The sequence below is a fragment of the Corythoichthys intestinalis genome, chromosome 11 (assembly GCF_030265065.1).
Source record: "Corythoichthys intestinalis isolate RoL2023-P3 chromosome 11, ASM3026506v1, whole genome shotgun sequence".
Lineage (NCBI taxonomy): Eukaryota > Metazoa > Chordata > Actinopteri > Syngnathiformes > Syngnathidae > Corythoichthys > Corythoichthys intestinalis.
This window is the reverse complement of record NC_080405.1, coordinates 39,127,211-39,150,704: the sequence shown is the minus strand read 5'-3', so window position 1 is coordinate 39,150,704 and position 23,494 is coordinate 39,127,211. Positions and strand designations below refer to the sequence as shown.

At 38.7% G+C, this 23,494-nt stretch overlaps 2 protein-coding genes across 9 annotated transcripts in view; one reads left to right on the top strand and one right to left on the bottom strand.

Annotated features, from left to right (window-relative positions):
- Positions 1–7,931, bottom strand: part of mxd3 (MAX dimerization protein 3) — a 14,346-nt gene extending 6,415 nt beyond the window's left edge. The window contains exons 1-6 of one of the 7 annotated variants that reach the window (XM_057850929.1): positions 7,867–7,931; positions 7,692–7,776; positions 2,662–2,761; positions 2,508–2,537; positions 2,312–2,436; positions 844–1,009 (exon numbers count right to left, since the gene is read on the bottom strand). In XM_057850929.1, the coding sequence (XP_057706912.1) occupies positions 844–1,009; positions 2,312–2,436; positions 2,508–2,537; positions 2,662–2,752 (412 nt within the window). In that variant the 5' untranslated portion in view covers positions 2,753–2,761; positions 7,692–7,776; positions 7,867–7,931. Of the gene's footprint in view, positions 1–843; positions 1,010–2,311; positions 2,437–2,507; positions 2,538–2,661; positions 2,762–5,478; positions 5,993–6,046; positions 6,250–7,047; positions 7,197–7,691; positions 7,814–7,866 lie in introns of those variants that run through there. The other 6 variants (XM_057850924.1, XM_057850928.1, XM_057850925.1 and 3 more) reach the window with 6 other exon arrangements.
- Positions 7,134–23,494, top strand: fam193b (family with sequence similarity 193 member B). Of its 2 annotated transcripts, XM_057850916.1 has the most exons (10): positions 7,134–7,467; positions 11,155–11,406; positions 12,470–12,656; positions 14,169–14,387; positions 16,725–17,136; positions 17,246–17,408; positions 17,475–17,708; positions 21,436–22,474; positions 22,571–22,646; positions 23,057–23,494. In XM_057850916.1, the coding sequence occupies exons 1-10, from the start codon at positions 7,306–7,308 to the stop codon at positions 23,151–23,153; spliced, it is 2,841 nt and encodes a 946-aa protein (XP_057706899.1). In that variant the 5' UTR covers positions 7,134–7,305; the 3' UTR covers positions 23,154–23,494. The 2 variants fall into 2 exon arrangements, with proteins under 2 accessions (XP_057706899.1, XP_057706900.1); XM_057850917.1 differs by lacking the exon at positions 11,155–11,406.

The window sequence follows — 23,494 nt, the reverse complement described above, 5'->3', positions numbered from 1 at the left end:
TTGTTTTGTACATTAGTTCCAAAATTGTTCAAAAATCCTCTCAGTCTAAACCAAACTACTATTTCAGTATCAAGTTAACATATAGCAGTAAACAAATATACAAAAATAACAGTAAATAAAAAACTCCAGTCCCCATTCTATATCAGCAGCTTTAAACTACTTTCAATTAATTTAATGTTGTGAATCAACCGTTAAAGTTGTTAAAATTGCTCCTGTTATTCCATAATTTCTCTTTTGTCTACTTTTAACATGTAAAAGTTTTAAAACTATTTTAAAGATAGATTCAAGTCAATATTTTACCGATTTAGGAGTATTTTAGATAAAAAGTTAATTAGGTTCGCTTGGAAGGTTCGCAACAACAGCCTTGCAGGGAAGTGTACTGCTTTAAGATGGCGGCCGTTACTAACGCCCGCATCTAGTTTTTTGTAGATGTGCCGGTAACGATACCGAAGCTATAATGCATCTAGTCCTATATAAATGATATCTACCGTAACATAATTTGGCTTGTAGCAGCTTTTCGGCAGCAGTCAGGTATGTTGTTGTTGTTTTTTTTTTATCTCTCGTGGCATGAGTTGAGCTAGAGCCGTGAGTTGAGCATTGGCGTTACCCGAGGGGCCGGGTAATGAGAAGCATGATGTTTAGCTACTCTCGCTCCGTCCCTAATTGCGTACCGAAGACCGCGCGGCGCGCTGAGTGTGTCGTACTTCTGCGTTACTTGGCATATTTCAATAATCGGAATTTGGATGTTTGTGAATCGTTCTCGAATCTTCCACGGCCGAATCGCGAATAATCTAAGAATCGGAAATTTTGCACACCTCTAGTGGCTAATGAGTTAAAACTCACCCCTGTCCGAGTCCGACCTCTCTGACGACATGGTGGAGCCCTGGCTGTCGTTCCTCATCCTCTCGGCCCCTCGCTGCAGCTGCTCCAGACGTACCCGCAGCTCCCTCTGCTCCCATCGCAGACGATCTTTGAGCTGCTCCGCGCGCTCATCCTGCTCCTGTAGCTTCTGTAATAAGAATCACACAAGGACAATGGAGACATTCCCAAACACGAGGGGGACAACTCTGAAGACTGACCATAGTAAAACTAGTAAAAGTCCCATTTGTCTATAAAATGTTAAATTGTTTGGTAAATCAGTCTATTGTGCCTTTACAGAATTTATGATGATCAGTGTTATTTATCGCTGACAGAGGATTTTCATTTAACAATATGTTTATTATGGCTGTAGAGGAGCACAACATCGGAATATCGGAACTACTGCGGTTATTTTAGGAACGATCGTATCCCAAAACACACACGCCAATGAATAAATGGCAAGTCTCTGACCAAACAAAGAATAAGTGTTTCTCTTCTCTGAATGCAGATGTCATTCAGCACATATTTGTATATAAAACACTTCTCGGCCACAAATTAAAACATTTATACTGTATAACCACAACTAGTTGGAAAGTTGTACTAAGATTTTGTCTCATAAATTACTTATTTTGCACATTTCTATGTATGACGCATTGACTTATTTAAAAAAAAAAAAAAAAAAAAAAAAAAAAAACGAATAAAGGATTTGATATTTTCTTTTATCACAGACAATTGTTTTAGGTTTTTATTTAACTGACATGTTTCGGCGACTACCTCCGCCTTCATCAGAGTGTCACTGGTGTTGGTGTGACACGTCTTTATCAGCTGAGGGATCAAATTGTTTGAGGTAGTATCAAAACTTTGAGATCCATTTGCTCCATCAGCTGATAAAAAAATCAACTAATCTATAAATGTAGACAAAATGAACTCAATATAACTAATCAAGGACTTGTTCATATGCTGTTAAATCGCCACAATCCAACCAACCAATTATGTATAGCTCTCGTCCTCATTTAAATAGCCGTCAAGCAGCAACAGGCTGGGTACACCTAGGACAGATTTCATTTTTATTAACATGCATTCACACTGACAACTCAAAATACATTTTGGAGTCTCCAAGTAATCCAACAGGAAGGTCAGAGCCAAGATTTGAAACCCAAACTCCAGAACTGTGTGGTCGACATGCTGTTCTGCTCATTGTGCTCAATATTTGTTTATGGAAATGATCCGTTGATTCTTACAGTCTTCCTTCAAAAGACTAATTGTTTTATTCAAGAGCTACTGCTTCTGTGCAAGCCTTGACTATAATAATAATGAAATTAGAATTTTATACAAGTAGCATTTATACAATTTTCTGGTTAGTTTTTGTTAGATAGTTGTTCAACATATGTTTCTTACATTGCATGTATGGTTCACACATGTTTTACTATAAGGAGGGTTTCTATTTTCCTACCTTGATGTGCAACTGGGCTCGCCTGAGCAGGTTGAGAGTGGTGTTTCTCATAGAGTCTGACGACAAAGGAACTTGCTTTTTGAGCTGCTCCAGGCACTGCCTTAGTTGTGCTCGCCTGCAAAACACTGAAACAGTTTGTACAACTGCAAGTCATCCATGTTCGGCTCATTTTTCCAAACACTACCATATTAATCACCTGTTTTTCTCCAGCTCGTTGTGCACGGATCTGCATTAATGGCATGAAAGGCGGGTTAATTAAAATAAATATGGAAATAACTACCACGCTTCAGTCAAACAAGCACACCACACCCTCTTGTCAGCTGTGTGTGTGATGCAGTGTATTAATTCACCTATTTCCACCAGCAGCTGTCTTCTTGCTCTTCTGTTTGCTTCTCTTATCGGACAGTGTCGGGCTGGGAGGAAGTAGTGAAGCGTAGCCATGTTCCGCCTCTGGAAAACACATCACAAATATGTAAAACTCACTCCATCCATTTATTGTTAGTGTCGTGGCTATCCTGCAGCCTTTGCCACAGCTAACAGAGCAGGCTGCGAGTTCATGACATCCTGTATGGTCGCTAGTCAATCGCTGGGCGCATTTAATCAATTTTAGACGAGTTTGAAGAGCTCTTTTTTTCCTGACTGTCATATGACTCCTAAACAGCTGACAGGCTTAGAGTTGGACTACACACGTAGCCTCTCAAAGTTTTGATACTACCTCAAACAGTCTAACGAAAGTTGCACAATAACGTCACAATCAAATTTTGCAGGAGTTGTACAGTTGCCAAATAGGTTTGATAAAGAATTGTACTCCTTTAATTTGTATTTTAATGTCTCCATTGTAATTTTTTTTTTTTTTTAATTATTTCTCATTTTCCAATACGTTTTATGCTGTTTTAACTGTGGACCGCAAATTTTTCTGCACAGAGGAAACATTTTCCTACCTGTTGCATATTGAATTTTCACCACAAACAAGAATAGGCACTTCAAATTTAAGAGGGTTCAGTGAACCAAATATGAATGGTTTTGATTGCAAATATTCTCTTATTTATGTATTTTTAGGATTTTTTAACTATAGTGTCTAGAGCTGGGAATCTTTGGGCACCTAACGATTCGATTACGATTCAGAGGCTCCGATTCGATTATAAAACGATTATTGATGCACCCCCCTCCTTTTTTTTTTTTTTTTTTTTTTTTTAAATAAAGTTTTGTACATTAGTTCCAAAATTGTTCAAAAATACTCTCAGGCTAAACCAAACTACTATTTCAGTATCAAGTTAACATATAGCAGTAAACAAATATACAAAAATAACATTAGATAAAAAAACTCCAGTCCCCATTCTGTATCAGCAGCTTTAAACTACATTCAATTAATTTAATGTTGTGAATCAACCGTTAAAGTTGTTAAAATTGCTCCCGTTATTCCATAATTTCCCTTTTGTCTACTTTTGACATGTGAAAGTTTTAAAACTATTTTAAAGATAGATTCAAGTCAATATTTTACCGATTTAGGAGTATTTTAGATAAAAAGTTAATTAGGTTTGCTTGGAAGGTTAGCTACAACAGCACTGCAGGGAAGTTTACTGCTTTAAGATGGCGGCCGTTTACTAACGCCCGCATCTAGATTTTTGCAGATGTGCTGCTACCGCTACCGAGTCTATAATCCATCTAGTCCTATATAAATGATATCTACCGTAACATTATGTAGCTTAGCTGTACTTGTCGCAGCTTTTCGGCAGCAGTCAGGTATGTTGTTGTGTTTTTTTATCTCGTGGCATGAGTTGAGCTAGAGCCGTGAGTTGAGCGTTGGCATTACCCGAGGGGCCGGTTAATGAGAAGCATAATGATTAGCTACTCACGCTCCGTTCCGTCCCGAAGACCGCGCGGCGCGCTGAGTGTGTTGTACTTCCGCTTTACTTGGCATATTTCAATAATCGGAATTTGGATGTTTGTGAATCGTTCTCGAATCTTCCACGGCCGAATCGCGAATAATCTAAGAATCGGAAATTTTGCACACCTCTAATAGTGTCTCTTTTTTGCTTTTTTCTTTCACATTTTGTATAGAATGAAAAGTAAATAAGTTATTTATACATTAGGGCTGTCAAAATTATCGCATTAAAGGGCGGTAATTAATTTTTTTTTTAATTAATCACGTTAAAATATTTCACGCAATTAACACACATGGCCCGCTCAAACAGATTAAAATGACAGCACGGTGTCATGTCCACTTGTTACTTGTGTTTTTTGGTGTTCTGTCGCCCTCTGCTGGCGCTTGGGTCTGACTGATTTTATGGGTTTCAGCACCATGAGCATTCTGTAATTATTGACATCAATAATGGCGAGCTACTAGTTTATTTTTTGATTGAAAATTTTACAAATTTTATTAAAATGAAAACATTAAGAGGGGTTTTAATATAAAATTTCTATTACTTGTACTAACATTTACTTTTAAGAACTACAAGTCTTTCTATCCATGGATCACTTTAACGGAATGTTAATGCCATCTTGATTCATTGTTATAATAAACAAATACAGTACTTATGTACAATCTGCTGAATGTATATATCTGTCTTGTGTCGTATCTTTCCATTCCAACAATAATTTACAGAAAAATATGGCATATTTTATAGATGGTTTGAATTGTGAATAATTACGATTAATTAATTTTTAAGCTGTGATTAACTCAATTAAAAAATTTAATCGTTTGACAGCCCTATTATATATATTTATTTATCAATTTTTTTTTTTTTTTAAAGATGAAACTGCAAGCATTATATTTATTCAAATGGATTATTTCTAATTTAAAACAACAAAAAATATTTTTTAAAATATTTTGTATGATTAATGCCATTTTATTTATTAGAACGTTATTGGGGCCATAATAGGAGGGTTTTTCTGTTTTGATTTTGTTTTTGTTATCATTTCTTTAACTTTGATTTTTTTTTTTCAGTATAGACAACAATAATTATAATAATTACTGTACATACATACTGTATGTGGACATCACATATTGGATAAAGGGTTAAATTTGGACTTAAATTATACGCCTATGTGCGAGAGAACATGCAAACCTCTCTCAGAAACGCTGATATTCAAACCTCGTACTACAACAGAACAGTGAGGCAGATGTGATAGCCAGCCACTAGGTCAGCATGCAACCAATAACTTACTCATTCCTTCTTTACGTGTTTAATATTCATCTAATATGAAACAACAGCGAACATTTCTTAAATGGATCGTATATCTCGAACAAAAAGGCAAAACGCCGAGTCTGTCATCTGCATCAGCTGAGTTTGATTTTGGCGCCATCACCCGCCTCAAAATGTCCACTGTTGTCGTAAAGGCTAACTTCTGAAGCCTCGCGTAAATAAAATGTCCGGAAACGCGCTAAAGTTCTGCCACGGAATTAAAATGTGCACTCAAAACTTTTTCATTTAAGTGTTTATTCGCCGCCAGAAACGGGGAAAGGCGCTCGGCTTCAATTTGAAACTGGAGCAGATTGGCGCCTTTGAGTACAATGATGTGAACGATATGTAGGTCACTGAGTCAAATTGAGAGCTCGTCCAAAATAGCTCCTCATACATATCGATCATTTTGCATGCAATTTCTCTTCGGTTCTCCCTTTTGTTATCTTTATCGGCATTGGTTGCACTCGCTTCAATGTGCGTTTTGTGGTTGTGACAATAAACAACTTTGCCGCCTAGGACTGACGTTTGTTGTGAATAAATAGACACTGACCTCGCTCTCTCCTCTCCAGGAATTCAGCAGCACGAAGAAGCACCTGAATGTTGCAAATGGATCCTTCCATGTTGTTATTTATTTATTTTGTTCAAAAGAACAAGCTAAAAAGGAGTCAGTAGCCTAAAGTGGGTGTAGCAGTTTCTGTGTGGCTGGCTGTGCAAGTGTGTGTGCAACGTCTTCAAACCACTCATGAGCCCCGACACTGGCGCTGCCTTCAATGTCAAAAATAAACTCGGACATTTAAGCACTTAGTTAAAAAAGATATAAGAACACTGTTTTAGTCTCACATGTCACTATTAGTTTAACGCAACGGATTTCCTTAACTTAATTTGTACGCAAATATGCTATTTTATTAAAATAACGGGAGGGAATATGCATACGTCACTAAGTGTAAATATGTAATCATGAAACATGAATCATTTCCATTCTAAAAAAAGAAGAGAAAACCTAATGACTCATCAAGCCAGGAATATTCATATAAAACTATTTTTATGTGTTTTCTGACATAAAACGAGCGCACAATTTCGTAGCGTCGCGAATGGTCAAACGTCGCGCCCATATATATCATATCTACATGAAGCTAGATGCGTAATGTGCGCTGTGAGCCAATACCAATGATGTGTGACATCTATCGTCGCACCCTAGTCTACACAGCCCTCCTTTTGTCGTCGTTTGTTTTGTTTTTATTATATCAGTCAAATAAAGTTGTATTTTCCTTATATATATTTTTTTTTACTATTAAACATGTCAAACGTTCACTCTGCTACGAATTTAAATTAAGAAGGCACTTGCGCTCAAACCGCATATATATGCATTGCTTTTCCCTTAAATCTTATTTTGTTTGGTATATTTGAATACAAATAATAAATATTTCAAAACAATGTTGTCGAACAGTGTTGTATTAAGTTTTAAAATTATATTGGAAAAAAAATCAAATCGGTTTGTCAAATTTCTCATGTACCACATTTTCAATAATGTCAAGAAATGTATACCCTTACTAAACATGGCGGCGCTAGCTTCAATTCTCGCGTTGACGTTTTGTTGTATTTCCACTTTCAAGGCGAAGCCGATTCGCCAGCAGTATCCGTAACCTCTGAACTCCCGAGTGTGCCAGACCAGCCCTCCGCCATATTGACTGTTGTCTTGACTGGAGGAGAGATAGAACATTTTGTGGTCCGAGAATAACCGAAAGTGTGCTCTTTCAATCACTGAAACTGGTGCAAACTTGGCCAAAGCGTTTCGCGGACTCTGTCGGAATGGCAAGAAAGAAAAGCAAGCAGCAAGGCGTCGCTCAGAAGGAGCTTGTACCTGGCCAGCAGACCGTACCGAAGAACCCAGTCTCTCCCGGCGATGCAACTGGCGGCGACGGCGGCGGCGAAGATGCTGGAGATAGGCTGAACACCACCAGGGCGAACCAGGCAATCTACTTACCCATCTATTTCGACTTTAGCTGGGCGCTGCCTGATCACCCACCATACAGTGTAGTTCATGGAAACAATATCTTTGTAGAAGCCAATTGTATAAATTATCAAAGCGTATGCATTCGCGCAATAATAGTAGATGGGAACGTTAGACCCCGAATTCAAGCAACCGTGTGTCAACTAGCTTTAAATATATGTGCCACACCGCTTGCGATGCTCACCTGCTTGGCATCGTGGCCGTGGCAAAGCCCATCGTGCGGCGGGCAGGTGACATTGTGCTCCAGACAGGTCGTCCCGTTTGCAACGCTAAAGACACAACAACAGTTGAACCGCCTCAGCTAAGCTTAGCCACAAAGCTAGCGGTGCTATCGGCTAGCAGGCAAACGTGCTTAATACCTCCACTTTGAACACACACAGGAAAACGGCGGCTAACCAAGCTAGCAGCTAATTGGGCTAGCTGGCTCCGATGCAGAACGGGGTTGTAACAGTGCAGCGAACACTCGACATTTTTGTCGAGTCCAAGACAGGAAAACCCCCTGAAATGTATGATGCTCAAATATAGAGTGAATGCAAAGTTGATTGAAAACAAGAAACCTAACCTACAAGAAATTGATGATGGCATGCTTAAAGGTAGACAGACATCTGTCACTTCACCTAAGAGCCCTGAACTTGGTTGCATGCTTATGTGTAATTACATTTATAGGAGGCACTTGGACAAGAAGTCATCATTTTCACTTTTTTTTTTTTTTTTGTATTCTAAACAGCTTACAGAACCAGTAATTGCAGTACTTATTTCATTTAAAAATTTGAAATAGAAAGGAAGTTATAGAGGAAAACGTGAAAGATTGTTTGGCCCATTGACACAATGATGAGCACAAAGTGGTATACATCACATAAAAATCAGCAAGACACAATTGAGAAATAGAAACACAACTAAAATGATGCATATAAGTCACATTAAATCATTAAGAGACAGTCGAAAACAAAAACAATAAAACCAATAAATGGATGGGAGCCGTTTGATCTTTATTATCCAAATTAAGATAAATTACAGTGGATTCTCAGTTTAGGATGAATTACAGTGGATACTCAATGTTTTAGGCCACATTTATCATTTATATTTATTTCATTTATTTAAATGTTTCGTAGATAAGCTTTATGACATTAACTTAATATACTTGACATTTGAACCGACAACTAGACCTTTGACATAATTTAGGAACTTTCCTTGTACTAGTCAATTTGGCTAGGTGTTGTGTTTTATTGCATTAGTGCAATTTCATATTTATAACACAAGTTGTAAAAGTTACTTAAGCTCCTAATTTTTTAATCATCCATTGTCGATCTGAAAAGTCCCCATAATTGAAATCATTGAGTAAACTAACCACAGTGACTTTGAATATGGCAGGGATGGATACCCCATGTTGTCCGCTACAAAGCAAATGACTTTGGCCTTGATATAACCCAAATTTCTGTGAGGATAATTCCAAAACATGTCATGCCATAGTATGTGGGGTTGGAATAACAAAAAGGTGACGTATCTGCAGCCGCAAGTGTGTAGCGCAAAATAGTGTTTTCGCAAGTGCCTATTTAGACCCACCCATAGAAACTAGAATCATGCTGTTGGTTTATTAGACCCCCTGGAACAGGGGTCCCAAAACTTTTTCATGCGAGGGCCACATAACTTTTCCCTTTCTCTGATGGGGTCAGTTTGTAACAGAAAAAGTGTGACGATTGCAGGAGTGGCTAAATGTAAAAATGTATTGTTTTTCAGAAAGCCACAATCAAATAACCCTTTCTGGATATAATATATAATATTATATGATATGATATGATATGATAACACTAACACTATTAATAAAATAGATAATAACCAAATAAAATAGATAATAACCAAATAACCCTCTCTGGGTTCTTCACAGAAAAAAGCCAGGAAATAAATAACACTACTGGGGGGGGGGGGGGGGGGATCAAAATTCTCTCTGGTATTGTTCAGGGGGCCGGACCAAATGTATCCGGCCCGCGGGCCATAGTTTGGGGACCCCTGCCCTGGAATAACGAGAGAATAATGTGATAATCAACTTCTGCCTTTTAGTAGGGCCACAATATTGAATTGATTAATTGTCAACGACTATAGACTATCAAATACGTATTTTGATTATTAATCCATCGTTTAGAGCATCGTTTTCCTAATCTTTATCGATTCGAAGTAAATATTTCACATCAATAAAATTGTTAAGCACAGGGCTATACAGTTCTTCTCGTCTAAATTTCAGTAACATTGGATAATTTAACAGCAGGTACGAAGCTCTCTGATGGCCAGTGTTTTTACTTGAAAGTACCATCCAATTCATTCGATTTCAGCCTTTCACATGTAAATAGTAGTTTCATTTCTGATGTACAGTATGAAAGCACACTGATCAAAACAAGACATTCCCAAACATGAGCTTTAGTTCGGAAAGCAAAGATAATCATTTTTGCCTATTTTCTTAATTATGGGTGATCCAACTGGGAAATGAATCATATTATGACTCTGACTTAATATTGCTGTAGTATGAGAAACATGCAATTGACATGTATTTCAACCTGTAGTTATAGAAGTGTACAGCTAATTGGTAGCCATTCGCATTATTCGGTACCCAAGAAGTAGCTTTAAGTTTTAAAAAGTTAAGTGAGTAGTAGTGTATCATACATTGAGTATTGCTTTTGTTTGATCATTTAAAAAAGCAAGTAGAATCGGTAAATAAGGAGTAATTGGGAGAAATTATATTTTACAATACACTTTGAGGCAGAATATTTTTAATCTGAATGTTTTGTTGGAATAAATATATATATTTTTTTAAATATTTGATTGCTTAACCCTAAATTTCAGATATGCTGTGGGATTCACAAACAGAGCACCTCATAGTGAATGGAAAATGATCCAATTTCAATTCATTTGTATTGTTATTATTTTGGAAGATATATTTACTTAACAATCAATACCAGCGATGAATATTGTGACAGGCAGAACAACTTAATGCTCGTCGATTTGATGGAATCAGGTTACCTAAGTAAGTTTCCCCTGTTGCCATTTATATGACAGAATAACCGGTAAATTATGGTTCCGGATCTCAGCTCAGGTCCTTTTGTGTGGCGTATGCATGTTCACCTGGAACTCTGGTTTCCTGCCGCATTCCCAAAACATGCAAATAAGGTTAACTGACTTAAATTAAGACTGGATTGGCCAGTGGTGTGATTGGTTTAGGTATGCATCTCAAATTGAATGTGTATCTAATTTTGTGGCTCGTTAGTATATAAAAGCATACTTATCCAAGCCAGTGATGAATTTTCAATTTCAAGTAGCATTAATTTCATAACAACTTGGTGTTCATTGGCTTGACCACGCCAGATATTGAAGATTACGTGAATTGCTGCTTGTGGCTCACCTAAACCATTATTAGTTTTCATCATCAGGCAAGCTCTCCGATAGACTGGCAACCAGTTCAGGGCGTACCAACCCTGCCCATAGTCAGCAAGGGTAGATGGTATGCACAATGAAGGACTGAACTATCAGGAAGCAGTATACAGTTGTTTCACGTATTTCTAGTCTTGTTAATTGTCCAGTGCAGTAACGTGCACCGTGTTAGTTTGACAGCTAATCATGGGCTATTAATTCAAATTCATCCTCTTCTATGTTTTTAGTCGATGCATACCTGCTGCCTCCTGTGCCACCGTGAATTTAAGGACTGGGGGGCGAACTCAGTGAACGGGCTCCATGCGGTACACGACACCAAACTGGCTGACGCTGTGCCTGTACAGGCCTTATTGTGGGACGCGCCATGCCGTAAGTTGGCTGAGTCCCTGCTGGGAGAGGTGCCTCTGTGGATCTGTCAGAGCTGCTGCAAGAGTGTGGAGGAGGAGGAAAGAAGGAGTGCCCAGGAGCAGGCAACAGGGGTAAATACAAGTGCAGGGTACTAGGCCGTTTGTTTTAATCCCATTTTTTCCCCCTGATTTCTTTGACATTTTAATGAAGCCATATCGTCTATTGTTTACTAAGCTTATTTAGTCTCTGTTGATCTAGCTTATGTGTTTACTTACTGACTAGACAAGGCAAACTTAGAATCAAACAAAATCAGTTTTGTGACGCCTGTTGACTTCAAATATCTATGCAATTGAAATTATTTCGAGTCACTAGTCAATCATATTTTGTCAAATTTTTGCTTCATCCAAATAAATTACAATAAGCCACATTTTGGGGAAAATGGTTAGCCATCGTTGCAGATTTACTTTCAGAAAATTGCTCACCAGGACAAAAATTCTAAGTTCATGCACAAAATTAAAACACTCTTAAGATGTATGTGGCAGATGTTTACTCTAAAATAACCGCTTGGTAAACAAGCAACCCGATTGTTTAATATTGTTTACCGCAACCTGAACAGACGCGTTACATTTAAATGTCAGTTGTACGATAGTCTCACAGTTTTCTTATCCTTTAGGAACTCATTGAGCGGAATTCTTAATAGAAGTCCTCCAAAATATGCCAATGACAGTTAAAAACTCTGAGCTGAATTCTTAATACATGTCTTAATAGAAGTCTTCAAAAAATGCCAATGGCAGTTAGTTTAAAAAAAAAAAAAAAAAAGGTTTTAGTGTAGCTGCTTTATTGCCCCTGTTTAGCAATTGCATTTGAATTAGTACTTCTTTACTGGTTCTGTAGTGAATTAGTGAATAGTACCACATTGTTTGGAATGTTTGAAGTGTTTGACTTTTTTTTTTTTTTTTTCTGTCAGATTTGCCTTTGGCGGTTACAAATGCTAAAAATAGTTGGATGGGCTGACTGCATCAGTCTTCTGTTGCGATTTAAAAGCAGCATTTGTTTGTTCCTATGATGGTGTGAACTTTACAGTACCTTTAGTCTGCACATCTTGAGTCACTAAAATTTCTGATTTAGTTGCAGCACCTGTGTGCTGTGTGCCCTGTGATTAAAAAAAGGTTTCTGTGTGTTTTCTTATTGCAGGTACCATTGTCACACTCTTCCTCTTGTAAGTTCCAGGGCTGTGGGAATGGCTACCCGGAGCAAAGTACTGTGGATTGGGACCCGAGTTCCTTCCTGTCAGCCCACAAACTCTCAGGGCTCTGGAACTCGGCCCACACCAACGGAGGGGATCACTGCAACCACAACGCGCCCTTACACATACAACAAGGTCTTAGTTTGTTTAACGACAATTAACTTAACCAAACCCTCAAATAACAGTCCTCAGGTCTATGCAGTTCAAATAGCTGCTGCTGCGTCCAAATTTTATTATTTATAGAGATGTTCTGAACACATACTTTTAAGCCCAAGTCTGGTGCGAGTCACCTGATTTGTGAATACCGAGTTCCCATCCGATAACTGGGGAATGTAATATTAAAGAGGGGGGTGAAAACATATTGATTCAAAAAAAAAAGGGGGGGGGGCAAAACTATCCCAACAAATAATATATACAGTACTTGTTTAAGGCCTAGTGTAGCAGCGAGTTAAACCAAGTTAATAAAAAGCTTTTGTATGTGTAAGTTCAGAATAAAGTTGCAAAAACGAATAACTTTTTACAATTGTTTGACATAAACTTATGTAAAAAAATAAATAAATAAAAGCTTGGAAACACCACTGATTGAAGACAACAAAATATCTGAAAAGGTCAATAAACCAATTTTACTCAGTGCAAGTGGAACACAAATGCTTAACTCCTCTTCTAAAATTTTAAACGAATACATTTCAAAACAAAAGTGAAATCTTCCTTTTCACCCGATTTCAATCATCTGAAAATAACATGATTGGGTCTGATTTCCAAACGTGTTTTTATCGGGGAAATATTTATTGAACAATATTTATTTAGTTAGTTTAGTTCATTGTTGTTGCAGTGTTAAATGTGTTCAAACTCAGTTTCACTGCTGATACCGAGCCTAGTACACCAAACGGAAACTATAATCAAACGTTATCTTAACAAATACGTCAAGGCTACAGACTAACTGATTATTCGTTTAACCCTGTATCCAATCAATGTAGCCAGAAGCAAGAAAATGTTGAAAAACTTTACGAACATCGGTATGGAAACAAACATGTTTTAGACTGCAATTCTGTTAAAAAAATATTTGCATGATAGTTAATTAATTATTTGTTAATTTATCCTCCAGTCTTGCAAGGTCAATTAGTAAATTGCTCATTATAAGCCCAGAGAATGTCAAACAGCCCTGATTTGAATAAGCAGTAATTCCAACACAACTTTGATGAATACTCTCCTGTTGCACATGCCTATAGTTTTAGATTTATGCATTGTTCCCTGAGAAAATAACATCAAGGCAGATGTCAAAATACTGACACATCTTGCAATTTTTATTACAGTGTAAAAGACCGTTCTGGAGGCATATTGAATACACACTATACATTGCACTCCCACAGTTTCGTGGAAAGCAGTTCTAGTGTTATTTTTATTTAATTATTTATGTGTTTATTTATTCCACTTGGCAGCATTTCCTCCTCAGCAGAATATTTACATAACAATTGTATTATGACAAAAGAGCAAGGTTTCAAAAATGCATATGAAGTGGGAAAGAAAAATTCCACTGTTTAAGTCGTGTCCATCTGTTGATATTGTCATTTTGCTGCGTTTTTTTTTTTTTTTATGTATTTTAAAGTTCATTAACACTTAATTGTTTCTTGTCTTTTCCACATGTAGGTATTACAGCAGGATCAGCCTGCCAGGAGAAGAGAGGACTTCACGAAGCACCCGGAAAATCTGCTAAAGCCCCAATCGCCAAAGTGTGCCCCTACAGTCACCCGCTTACCCAGAATTCCAGTGGCTCGACTGCTGGGACCCCCCTGTCTACCTCAACTGACCTGTGCAAGACCACTCCCAAGCATTTCAAGAATGTGTGCCGTCGACCAACGCCACCAGGTAGCGAGTATTTCATGTTTTATTTTTATTTATTTTCTTGTATAGGTCAATTTTGCTCAGCTTTGCTTTAGTGCATAGGTGTCAAACTCTGGCCCGCGGGCCAAATTTGGTCCACAGTGTAATTATATTTGGCCCGCGGGCCAAATTTGGTCCACAGTGTAATTATATTTGGCCCGCGGGCCAAATTTGGCCCACAGTGTAATTATATTTGGCCCGTGGGCCAAATTTGGCCCACAGTGTAATTATATTTGGCCCGCGAGGCAATTTCAAATTAATATTACAGCGGGCCCGCTGGTATTACACGGCGGCAGCGCTGTTATGCCACATTCACAGCTTATACTACAAGTCCCATGATGCTCTGCTGTTGTTTTGGCGTGTCAAAACAATGCGACAGGCAGAGATGCCCCCTCATCTGTGCCAGTAGCGTCTATGGTAGCGGTCATGGATGTATTAAGAAGGTAGTGATCCGTCTTCATGCACACTCCTTCGGCAAAAACCCCTGGTGGACTCCGTATCCCCGTTCCTTTCCCCCGGACCACACTGCGACCTCAAACTACAGCTGTCACTGTGTTACTCTACTAAGAAATGGCGAAAAGAAAGGCAGAAAATATAACATTTTTGGACAGGTGGGGGACAGAATATCTGTTTACATATGGAGAAGACAGACCTTTTTGTCTTGTTTGTGGAGTCAACGGGTCAGTAAAGAAGGAGTACCATATTAGACGACACTATGAAACAAAACACTAGGACAACGATAAGCTAATAAAAATATAAGTGGAATGCAACGCTGAAGTCAAAGTTTGATGCTGTCGGGGCCGCACAGTTTCCGCAGTTCATCCCTGAAACAATGCCTCAGCTCCTCACCGAAGTTGCTCACTTGCTCTCCATGTTTGGTAGCACTTACTTATGTGATCAACTTTTCTCCTCCATGAAGATGACGAAAACGTCTCACAGGAGACGTCTGACTGACTAACACCTTGGTTCAACAATGAAGGTTTCCTCAGCTCAAACCCTGAGACCCGACATTAATGAACTGGCAACCAAGAAAAGATGCCAGGTGTCTGACTTGGGCACATCACAGTAGATCAGTGTGTCGCAAAATCGCAAAGTCGCTACTCCAAGGTCTCAATGGTTGATTTATTCATATTTGGTTTTTTTTTCTTCAAATTTATTAGCCATTGTAAGAAGCTAATTTTGACATTTATCTCAGAAGGGTGCAAACAGAAAGGAGACATTTAATTTTTATTTAAATTTCATTTAACATGCCATTGATATGTTTTTTTTTAAATTATTATCATCGTGATTACTCCTATTGTTATTATTATTAGTATTATTAGCAACTCGATTTTGCATGCCTGTACCTTTACGTTATATAAGCCTTGCTTGTTCAATATTCATTGTTAAATCAAAACATATTTAATAGGTTCATTTGTTCAACGTTGGCCCACGGCTTTGTTCAGTTTTAAATTTTGGCCCACTGTGAATTTAAGTTTGACACCCCTGCTTTAGAGCATAGGTGTCAAAGGCCCAATCCGAGGTTCCAGAGGCGGCCCACCACATCAGTTTGTGTGGCCCACGAAAGTAAATCATGTGCATTGAATTCATGTTTCTCGCTAAAATAAATTTTAAATACTATTTCTGTGGTCTTCAATGAAAGATCGAGGACTATTGAATCGAGACGATTTACTGTGTTTCTCCTTTAAAAACATGAAAATGGAAAATAAACATTTTCATAATATTTCATAGATATCATAATATTTAAAAAAAAATAGTTATATAAAATTAATATTTACCTTTTTTACTTTTTTGTCATTAGTTATAAAAATAATAATTCAAAATATAAATTAATAGTTTTCCCTGTTTTTGTATTAAAAATTGATAAAATGGTAAAAAAAAAAAAGAAAAAGAAAACACATTTACTGTTTTTTAAATTATTATTAACAAAATATTTAAAAATAAATGAAAAAAAAAAGAATATTTCTAGGTTTCCCCTTTTTGTTGTTTTTTCTAAATAACAAAAAATATACAAAATAAAAATTAAAAATAGAGAAGAAAAAAAATGCTATGAAGAGGCTCAAGAAATGAGATCTAGAAATTTTTGGGTCAACAATGTACTATTTAGTTGATAATTATAAATAATAATAATAATAATTGTTTAGTTGTTCCATCATGGCAGCCCTAGTTGTCAAACATAATAGCCCTCCAAAGGAAATCATTACTACTATATGATGTGGCCCATGGCAAAGATGTATTTGACACCCCTGCCATAAAGTACCAAACAATTCATATAAAATATGAATCTGTGGTTTTGCTGTAATTGTGACATGCTTCTTCCAGGTGAAGCCTTCCACACCAGTGACCATCATCTACACACAGACTTGTCGGTACCGCCCAATAGTCCCACGGGCCTGTCTTCACAGCATACCTCCCGACTACCACCCAAATCCAATTCGGGACAACACAACCACGTAACTTCCTCATCTGCCAATGCTGTCGCAGGCCACACTCCTTTCTCCCCCCTGGTACCCAATCTCCATGGGTCCACAGCAAAAAGGGCTTCTTGTAGTCCTGAGAGTCCGACATTAGCTCATAAGTCCAGTCCCTGCAAAAATCCCCACATTCCTCCTGTGAACACACAACATAGCAAATCGGGCACACCTGTGGCAGGCTGTAACCACAGTTGTAATGGACACAGTACGGGATCTGTGCCCTCTACAAATGTGGGAAACGTGTCAGCTGGGGCCTGCAGGTCAGTACCTATGAGGTTACTATGATACATGATGATAACAATTGATTGGGGACTACAATCTGCTCCGAAAATGTTCTCAAGTTTGTCTTGTTTATTTAATTTTCTGCAGGGACCAGGCATGTAAGGGGCACAAATGGACAGCACTAGAGATAGAGGAAGTTGAAGATGAAGACAGTAGCTCTGAGAGAAGCTCTTGCGCATCCTCTTCCACAAACCAGAAGGACGGAAAGTACTGCGACTGCTGTTATTGCGAGTTCTTTGGACACAATGCGGTACGACCTGTTTTGGCCACCCTCAAATTGAGAAAAACTCATTCTGAAAAATGAATTTCCTCACAGCCGCCAGCTGCTCCGACGAGTCGAAACTATGCTGAGATCCGAGAGAAGCTCCGGTCACGACTCACCAGACGCAAGGAAGAGCTGCCTCAGCGCCAGGACTCAGAACTGACAGGGTCTGGTGCCATTGACAACCGGGATGTAGATGAATTGCTAGACTTCATCAACAGTTCTGAGCCCAAACCCGTTAACAGTGCCAAGGCGGCCAAAAGGGCAAGGCACAAACAAAAGAAGAAGGTATGCTATCTGTAAAATTAGATTTTTGGTTCATGCAATCTTGTACTAAAGTAAATTCAGTTTTGGAATCTTGCAGAAAAGGTTCACTACTGGTTGAAATAATCAATTGAACCTCAGACACAATCATTCACTGATAATTGTTGACACTCCCTTGAAGAATGACATTAGTTTCATACTAATCACTGTATTCTTTCTTGAGTTACCTTGAACACAAACATACAGTGTATCACAAAAGTGAGTACACCCCTTGCATTTCTGCAGATATTTTTAGTGATGCACGATAATGCATTTTTCTACCGATAACCGATAATTTCCTACTCATTCCAACCGATAACCGATAATGTCAAGCCGATAATTCTATTAAAAGATTTATGTAAAATTTTTAAGTATACAAAAAAGAAAATATTGCTGTGCAAAAATATAATTTATTGCTCTTTTTTTCAACATAAAGTATGAACAAGTCGTCAATTCAAACATCTAAATAATGACAGATTGTCTGACATTGTGTAATGGTAAACCTTTGGCAACAATTACAGAGTAAATACCTAAGTTACACAAAAATGCGTTTAAAAGTAAGCCATTCCTAACATATATAACATTAATCCGCTGCAAAACACACCTCCTTAAAACTAGTCAGTTTTAAGTGTAAATCTATTGGCAATAAGTGAAATTATCTGCGATCGCTTCAAGTGTATTTCTCTCAGATTTCTTGGAAGAAAAATAGCTAGCTGAAAATAATCTTAACAGCCTTGTTTTAAGCAATACATTATTATACTTAATCCTAAAAAAAAAAAAAACTTGAAGAAGGAAAGATTTTGAATAATATTTGTGGCTACAGAATATTGATTTAAGAATTTGATTATCTACTGTGACTGTAATTGAGCAGACAAATAAGTTAAATAATTTGAAAAGTGATTGCTAATGTTATATGCTTTGTTGCACACTGTGAAAATGATTACCTCAAAAGAGCGAGATGTCATGTACCCATTCTGCAGCGCTTTGTTTACATTTGCGGCTTTCACGACATTTGCGTTACAGCAGCTAAACTGCTACACGGCAGTACTATTTGGACGGAGTTGGAGCTCGCATCCGCGTGCGTGTTGTTTTGTGCCTGAGTTTTATTAAGCCGAAAATAAAGGCAGCATTACAAAGTCATCTGACCGCTCGTCATTTCACATTCTGAATGCATTATTGACTGGCTGACTTCGTTTTCTCCATGTTTAAATGATCTTATAACCACTGTGCCGTCATGATAAGCTTGCTTACCGGACATCACTTTTTCATGAAGAATGGTGGTCGTATAAACGGCATTATTTCTTTTATCCAGGGCTTTGGTTCTCGGGTCATTAAGGTAAAAAAAAAAAAAAAAACACGTGTCTCGTCTCGGCGGCAGCTACATTCGTACCGGATAATCCGCCCGTCCTGGCCGGTTCGCCGCGGCGTATTCGGGTCCTGGCTCTGCTCGCACGCCGTGGGGGAACGCTCGAGAAACCGGTGTGTTCGCCGGAGGTCCAGAGGCCGGGGAACCGGGCTCGGCCCGCCCCGCCTATGGCGAGGCGGCGGCGGCCTGCCGGACTGGCCAGAGCGGCGGGCTCCGTCGGAAGACGGCTACTTGCCGACTATCGGTCTCCAGAAGTGCCGGTGTTTAGCCTTAGATGCGAATTTACCACCCGCCTTGGGCTGCATTCCCAAACAGCCCGACTCTGTATCGTCACAAACCCTGGAGTTTAACTTAGTGTTTACAATAGCTTTAGCATTCCTGCTAGCAGCAGCCTCGTATTTGTTCCAAAATTCTTTATGATGCATTTTTAAATGGCTGCTGGGTTAGTGGTTTTGAATGAGGACGCGTTCTTTCTGCCTCGTGGAACTTATACGGTACATGTTTCGCAGATGGCGAGAGCGTCGTTTTTTTAGTCACAGCCGCCATAATATTCAACTACTTCTTGTCTTGTAACTCCGCCTCCTCAACCCCTCCTCCCTCAGGGGCTTCAGAGAGGGGAGGGGTTGAGGAGGCGGTGTGCTGAATTCTTTGGTTGCGCACATTTGGAGGCAAAATCAAGTATATAATTATCGGATTGCATTATCGGTTGAATTTTTTTATTATCTGGATTATCTGTGTGACGTCATAATTGCCATTATCGGCCGATAATTATCGGTGACCGATATTATCGTGTATCTTTATATTTAACTATATCTTTTCATGGGACAAAACTGTCAGAATGACACTTTGACACAATGAAAAGTATTCTGGGTGCAGCTTATGTAATAGAGTTAATCTATTTTCCCCTCAAAATAACTCAAAAAATAGCCATTAATATCTAAACCCCTGGCAACAAGAGGGAGTACACCCCTTAGTAGATATGTACATCCCTGAATGTCCAAATTGAGTACTGCTTGTCATTTGCCCTCCAAAATGTCATGTGACTCGTTACAGGAGTGCTGTCAGCATTGCTGCAGAGATTGAAGAGGTGGGGGGTCAGCTTGTTAGTGCTCAGACCATACGCCGCATTCTACATCAAATTGGCGTGCATGGCTGTCACCCCAGGAGGAAGCCTCTTCTGAAGACTGTACAGAAGAAAGCCCGCCCGTCTCATAAGACCATAGGACATGGTTCCAGTAATCCATGTGATTTGTTGACATGTCTTCAGCAAACTGTTTGCGGGCTTTCTTGTGTACAGTCTTCAGAAGAGACTTCCTCCTGGGGTGACAGCCATGCACACCAATTTGATGTAGAGTGCGGCGTATGGTCTGAGCATTAATAGGCTGACCCCCCACCTCTTCAATCTCTGCAGCAATGCTGACAGCACTCCTGTAACAGGTCACATGACATTTTGGAGGGAAAATGACAAGCAGTACTCAATTTGGACATTTAGGGATGTACGTAGTTCGCATGCGGTGTACTCACTTTTGTTGCCAGGGGTTTAGATATTAATGGCTATATTTTGAGTTATTTTGAGGGAAGAATAAATTAACTCTATTATATAAGCTGCACCCAGAATACATTTCATTGTGTCAAAGTGTCATTCTGTCAGTGTTGTCCCATGAAAAGATATATATCTGCAGAAATGTGAAGGGTGTACTCACTTTTGTGATACACTGTACAACCATACGGAACCAAATATATAACCTTCGCCCTCTGCAAGTTGCACCTACTGTCGGAGGTCAAATTAAATTATTTAAATTTAAATATATTTATTAAAATTGTATTATTATTATTATTATTATATTTATTTAAAAAATTAAATTAAACTACAACAGAGAAAAATACTCTAATATTACATAACGAAGGGATAATAATTGTAAAGTTTTTTTTCCAGAGTCAATCTGTTGCCTTATTCCATTTTATACTGCTTATCAATACCTGTAATGATGTATTACATTGCATCTTAAACTACTGAGTTATTTGGGTTTTGTTTGTATTGTGCATGAAATTGCTACTTAACAGTTTTAGTTGAGTTTTCAGCATTCCTTTGGTGGCATTTCTGCCCATTTGCGTGCAGATTATTAGCAATAATGCCTTTGGCGACATGCTGTATGCAGTAGGTCAGCATGTGCTTGGTAAGATTAGTGTATTTGGTATTCTGTATAAATACATCGTTTAAATTCCCTTATGAGATGAATAAAATATAATGAATAAGAAACATTTTTCATTTGACTGACTTAATATTTTCGAGATAAATTTTCAGGATGATAGTTGATGAATTGTTCTTCACCATGTCAATTTCAGGAAAAAGCTCTACAGAGCAATGCGACTACTACAGCCAGTGATCCCCTATCTAATCCATCAGAGTGCATAGATGAGCCCATGCCTGACACTGCTGAAGCCTCACGGTTATTGGATTGGCCCCAGCTGGAACTTGAGCGGGTCAACAGTTTTCTCACCAGTCGACTGGAAGAGATTAAAAACACCATCAAAGACTCCATTCGGGCTTCGTTTAGCATGTACGACCTCAATCTGGACGTCAATGACTTCCCAAAAAAGGCAGCTACGCTGGAAGGCAACCATTTACTGTCTCATCTGAACGGCTCCTCTGATTTGCAGCAGATAGACCTCGACTTGGCCCCTCTTTCGTTGGGAACCTTTAAGAACCATCTGGACATAGTTAATGGATGGGAGGACACAAACACCCAGAATACCGCCACTACCACCACCGCCACAGCCCCAGCTACTGCACTCTCGGGCGGGTCCAAGGACATCCAGCGCTTGAACACTACACCCAGTCTTTCCAAGCTCATTAGAGTCCGTTCCCCAGAAAAATGCACTTCCTCCGCATCTGATAGTCCACCACAGGTACCGGCCCAAGTTACAGCTAAATCAAAGGAGGATATTTCAGATCCTAAGAACAGCACAATTGGGAATGGTGGTACAAAGTCAAAGAAGAGTAAAAAGCAACAGCAAAAATTGGAGCCGTCGTTTACAGAGCACAATTCTAAAGTCACAGAGTCAAAAATGACTGAAATAATTTGTAATGGCTCAAAAGTTGCACTTAAACAAGTTCATCAACCAGTGGACAACCAGAGAAATGGTTTGAAAAAAGCTGAGGATAGCAGATCATCCAGAAATTCAGCAGCCAATGGAGCTAACGTTGGCCCATCCAATTCACACAAGATTAAAGGTGACACCGAGATGCGTGCAGTCCGATGTGAACAGGAATTCGAAAGCAAGTCTCATCTAGCCATTCTGACAAACGGGCAGCATCAGGTGCAATCCAAGGGGAAAAATAAGAAGAACAAGAACAAGGGTGAAAAATCTACTGGTGCTATTGGTGCGGGAAACTTTTGAAATATTTGTTGTTAATTTGTATATCAGTGCCGATAGTTTCAAACTAAATTATAATGTTTTGGGCATTTTTTTTCTTTAGATGATGTCTTTCTCCCAAAAGATGTGGATCCTACAGAAATGGATGAAACTGATAGAGAAGTGGAATACTTTAAAAGGTAATTAATTAAATACAAATCATGGAACCATTGAGGCCAACTGCAATTGGAAATTCAAAGTTAAAGGCATACCAATATATTTACATCTGTTCAATGGCTAAACTGAAAAAATAATAGTTTTTGATTAGCGATGCACCAAAAACCTGGCGAACAAAAATCTTCTGTTGAAATGTGACAAATTATGTGCTCTTGGTTCTGGTCCAAAACACTTTTTTGACACCCTCACACATACACCCAAAAAAAAACCTACTGAAACCTAACATTTGGACTATGTAAGCAAAACCATTTCAGGAAGAGGACAGTGCGCTGAGTACAAGGACTCCCTTAGTAAGATAAAGTCTTATTGAAAAATTGACACAATGTTTCCGTCTCTCTCTCCTTCCCTGTCTAAACGTCCGTTATCTTTCTAGGTTCTGTCTCGATTCGGCAAAACAGACCCGCCGGAAGGTCGCGGTGAATTGGTCCAACTTCAGTCTCAAAAAAGTCCCCTCCAATGCAGCTCAATAACTGACGACGGCCAGGATATGTATTTTTAACACCATGAACTCTTTCAATAGAGCTGTGATTGGCCTGAGGCCTTCTCTCATTCCCTGTTTTCTTCTTGTTGAGTAGAAGGATTTTATTCACAATATCGCCCACTCTCAAAAGACTGACATTCAACCAGTGGCTTGTCAGCCAGGGATCAATATTCAGGCCAGCACTACCCTTTCTGCCGTTCTGGCAACATTCATCAAGTGACAAGTTCAAAATGGGAAAATATTGTGTTTGTCCACTGCATCCATGTGCTGACGTATGTAGTATGTAAACATTTACCTTACATGATTCAATAAATGTTTTTTTATCAGAAA

Bases quoted from the DNA above. Each gene is read 5' to 3' on its own strand.
- fam193b (XM_057850916.1), top strand. From the start codon at position 7,306: ATGGCAAGAAAGAAAAGCAAGCAGCAAGGCGTCGCTCAGAAGGAGCTT. The intron at 17,137-17,245 runs GTCAGTACCTAT...AATTTTCTGCAG, and splicing joins GTGTCAGCTGGGGCCTGCAG to GGACCAGGCATGTAAGGGGC. The intron at 17,709-21,435 runs GTATGCTATCTG...TGTCAATTTCAG, and splicing joins GGCACAAACAAAAGAAGAAG to GAAAAAGCTCTACAGAGCAA.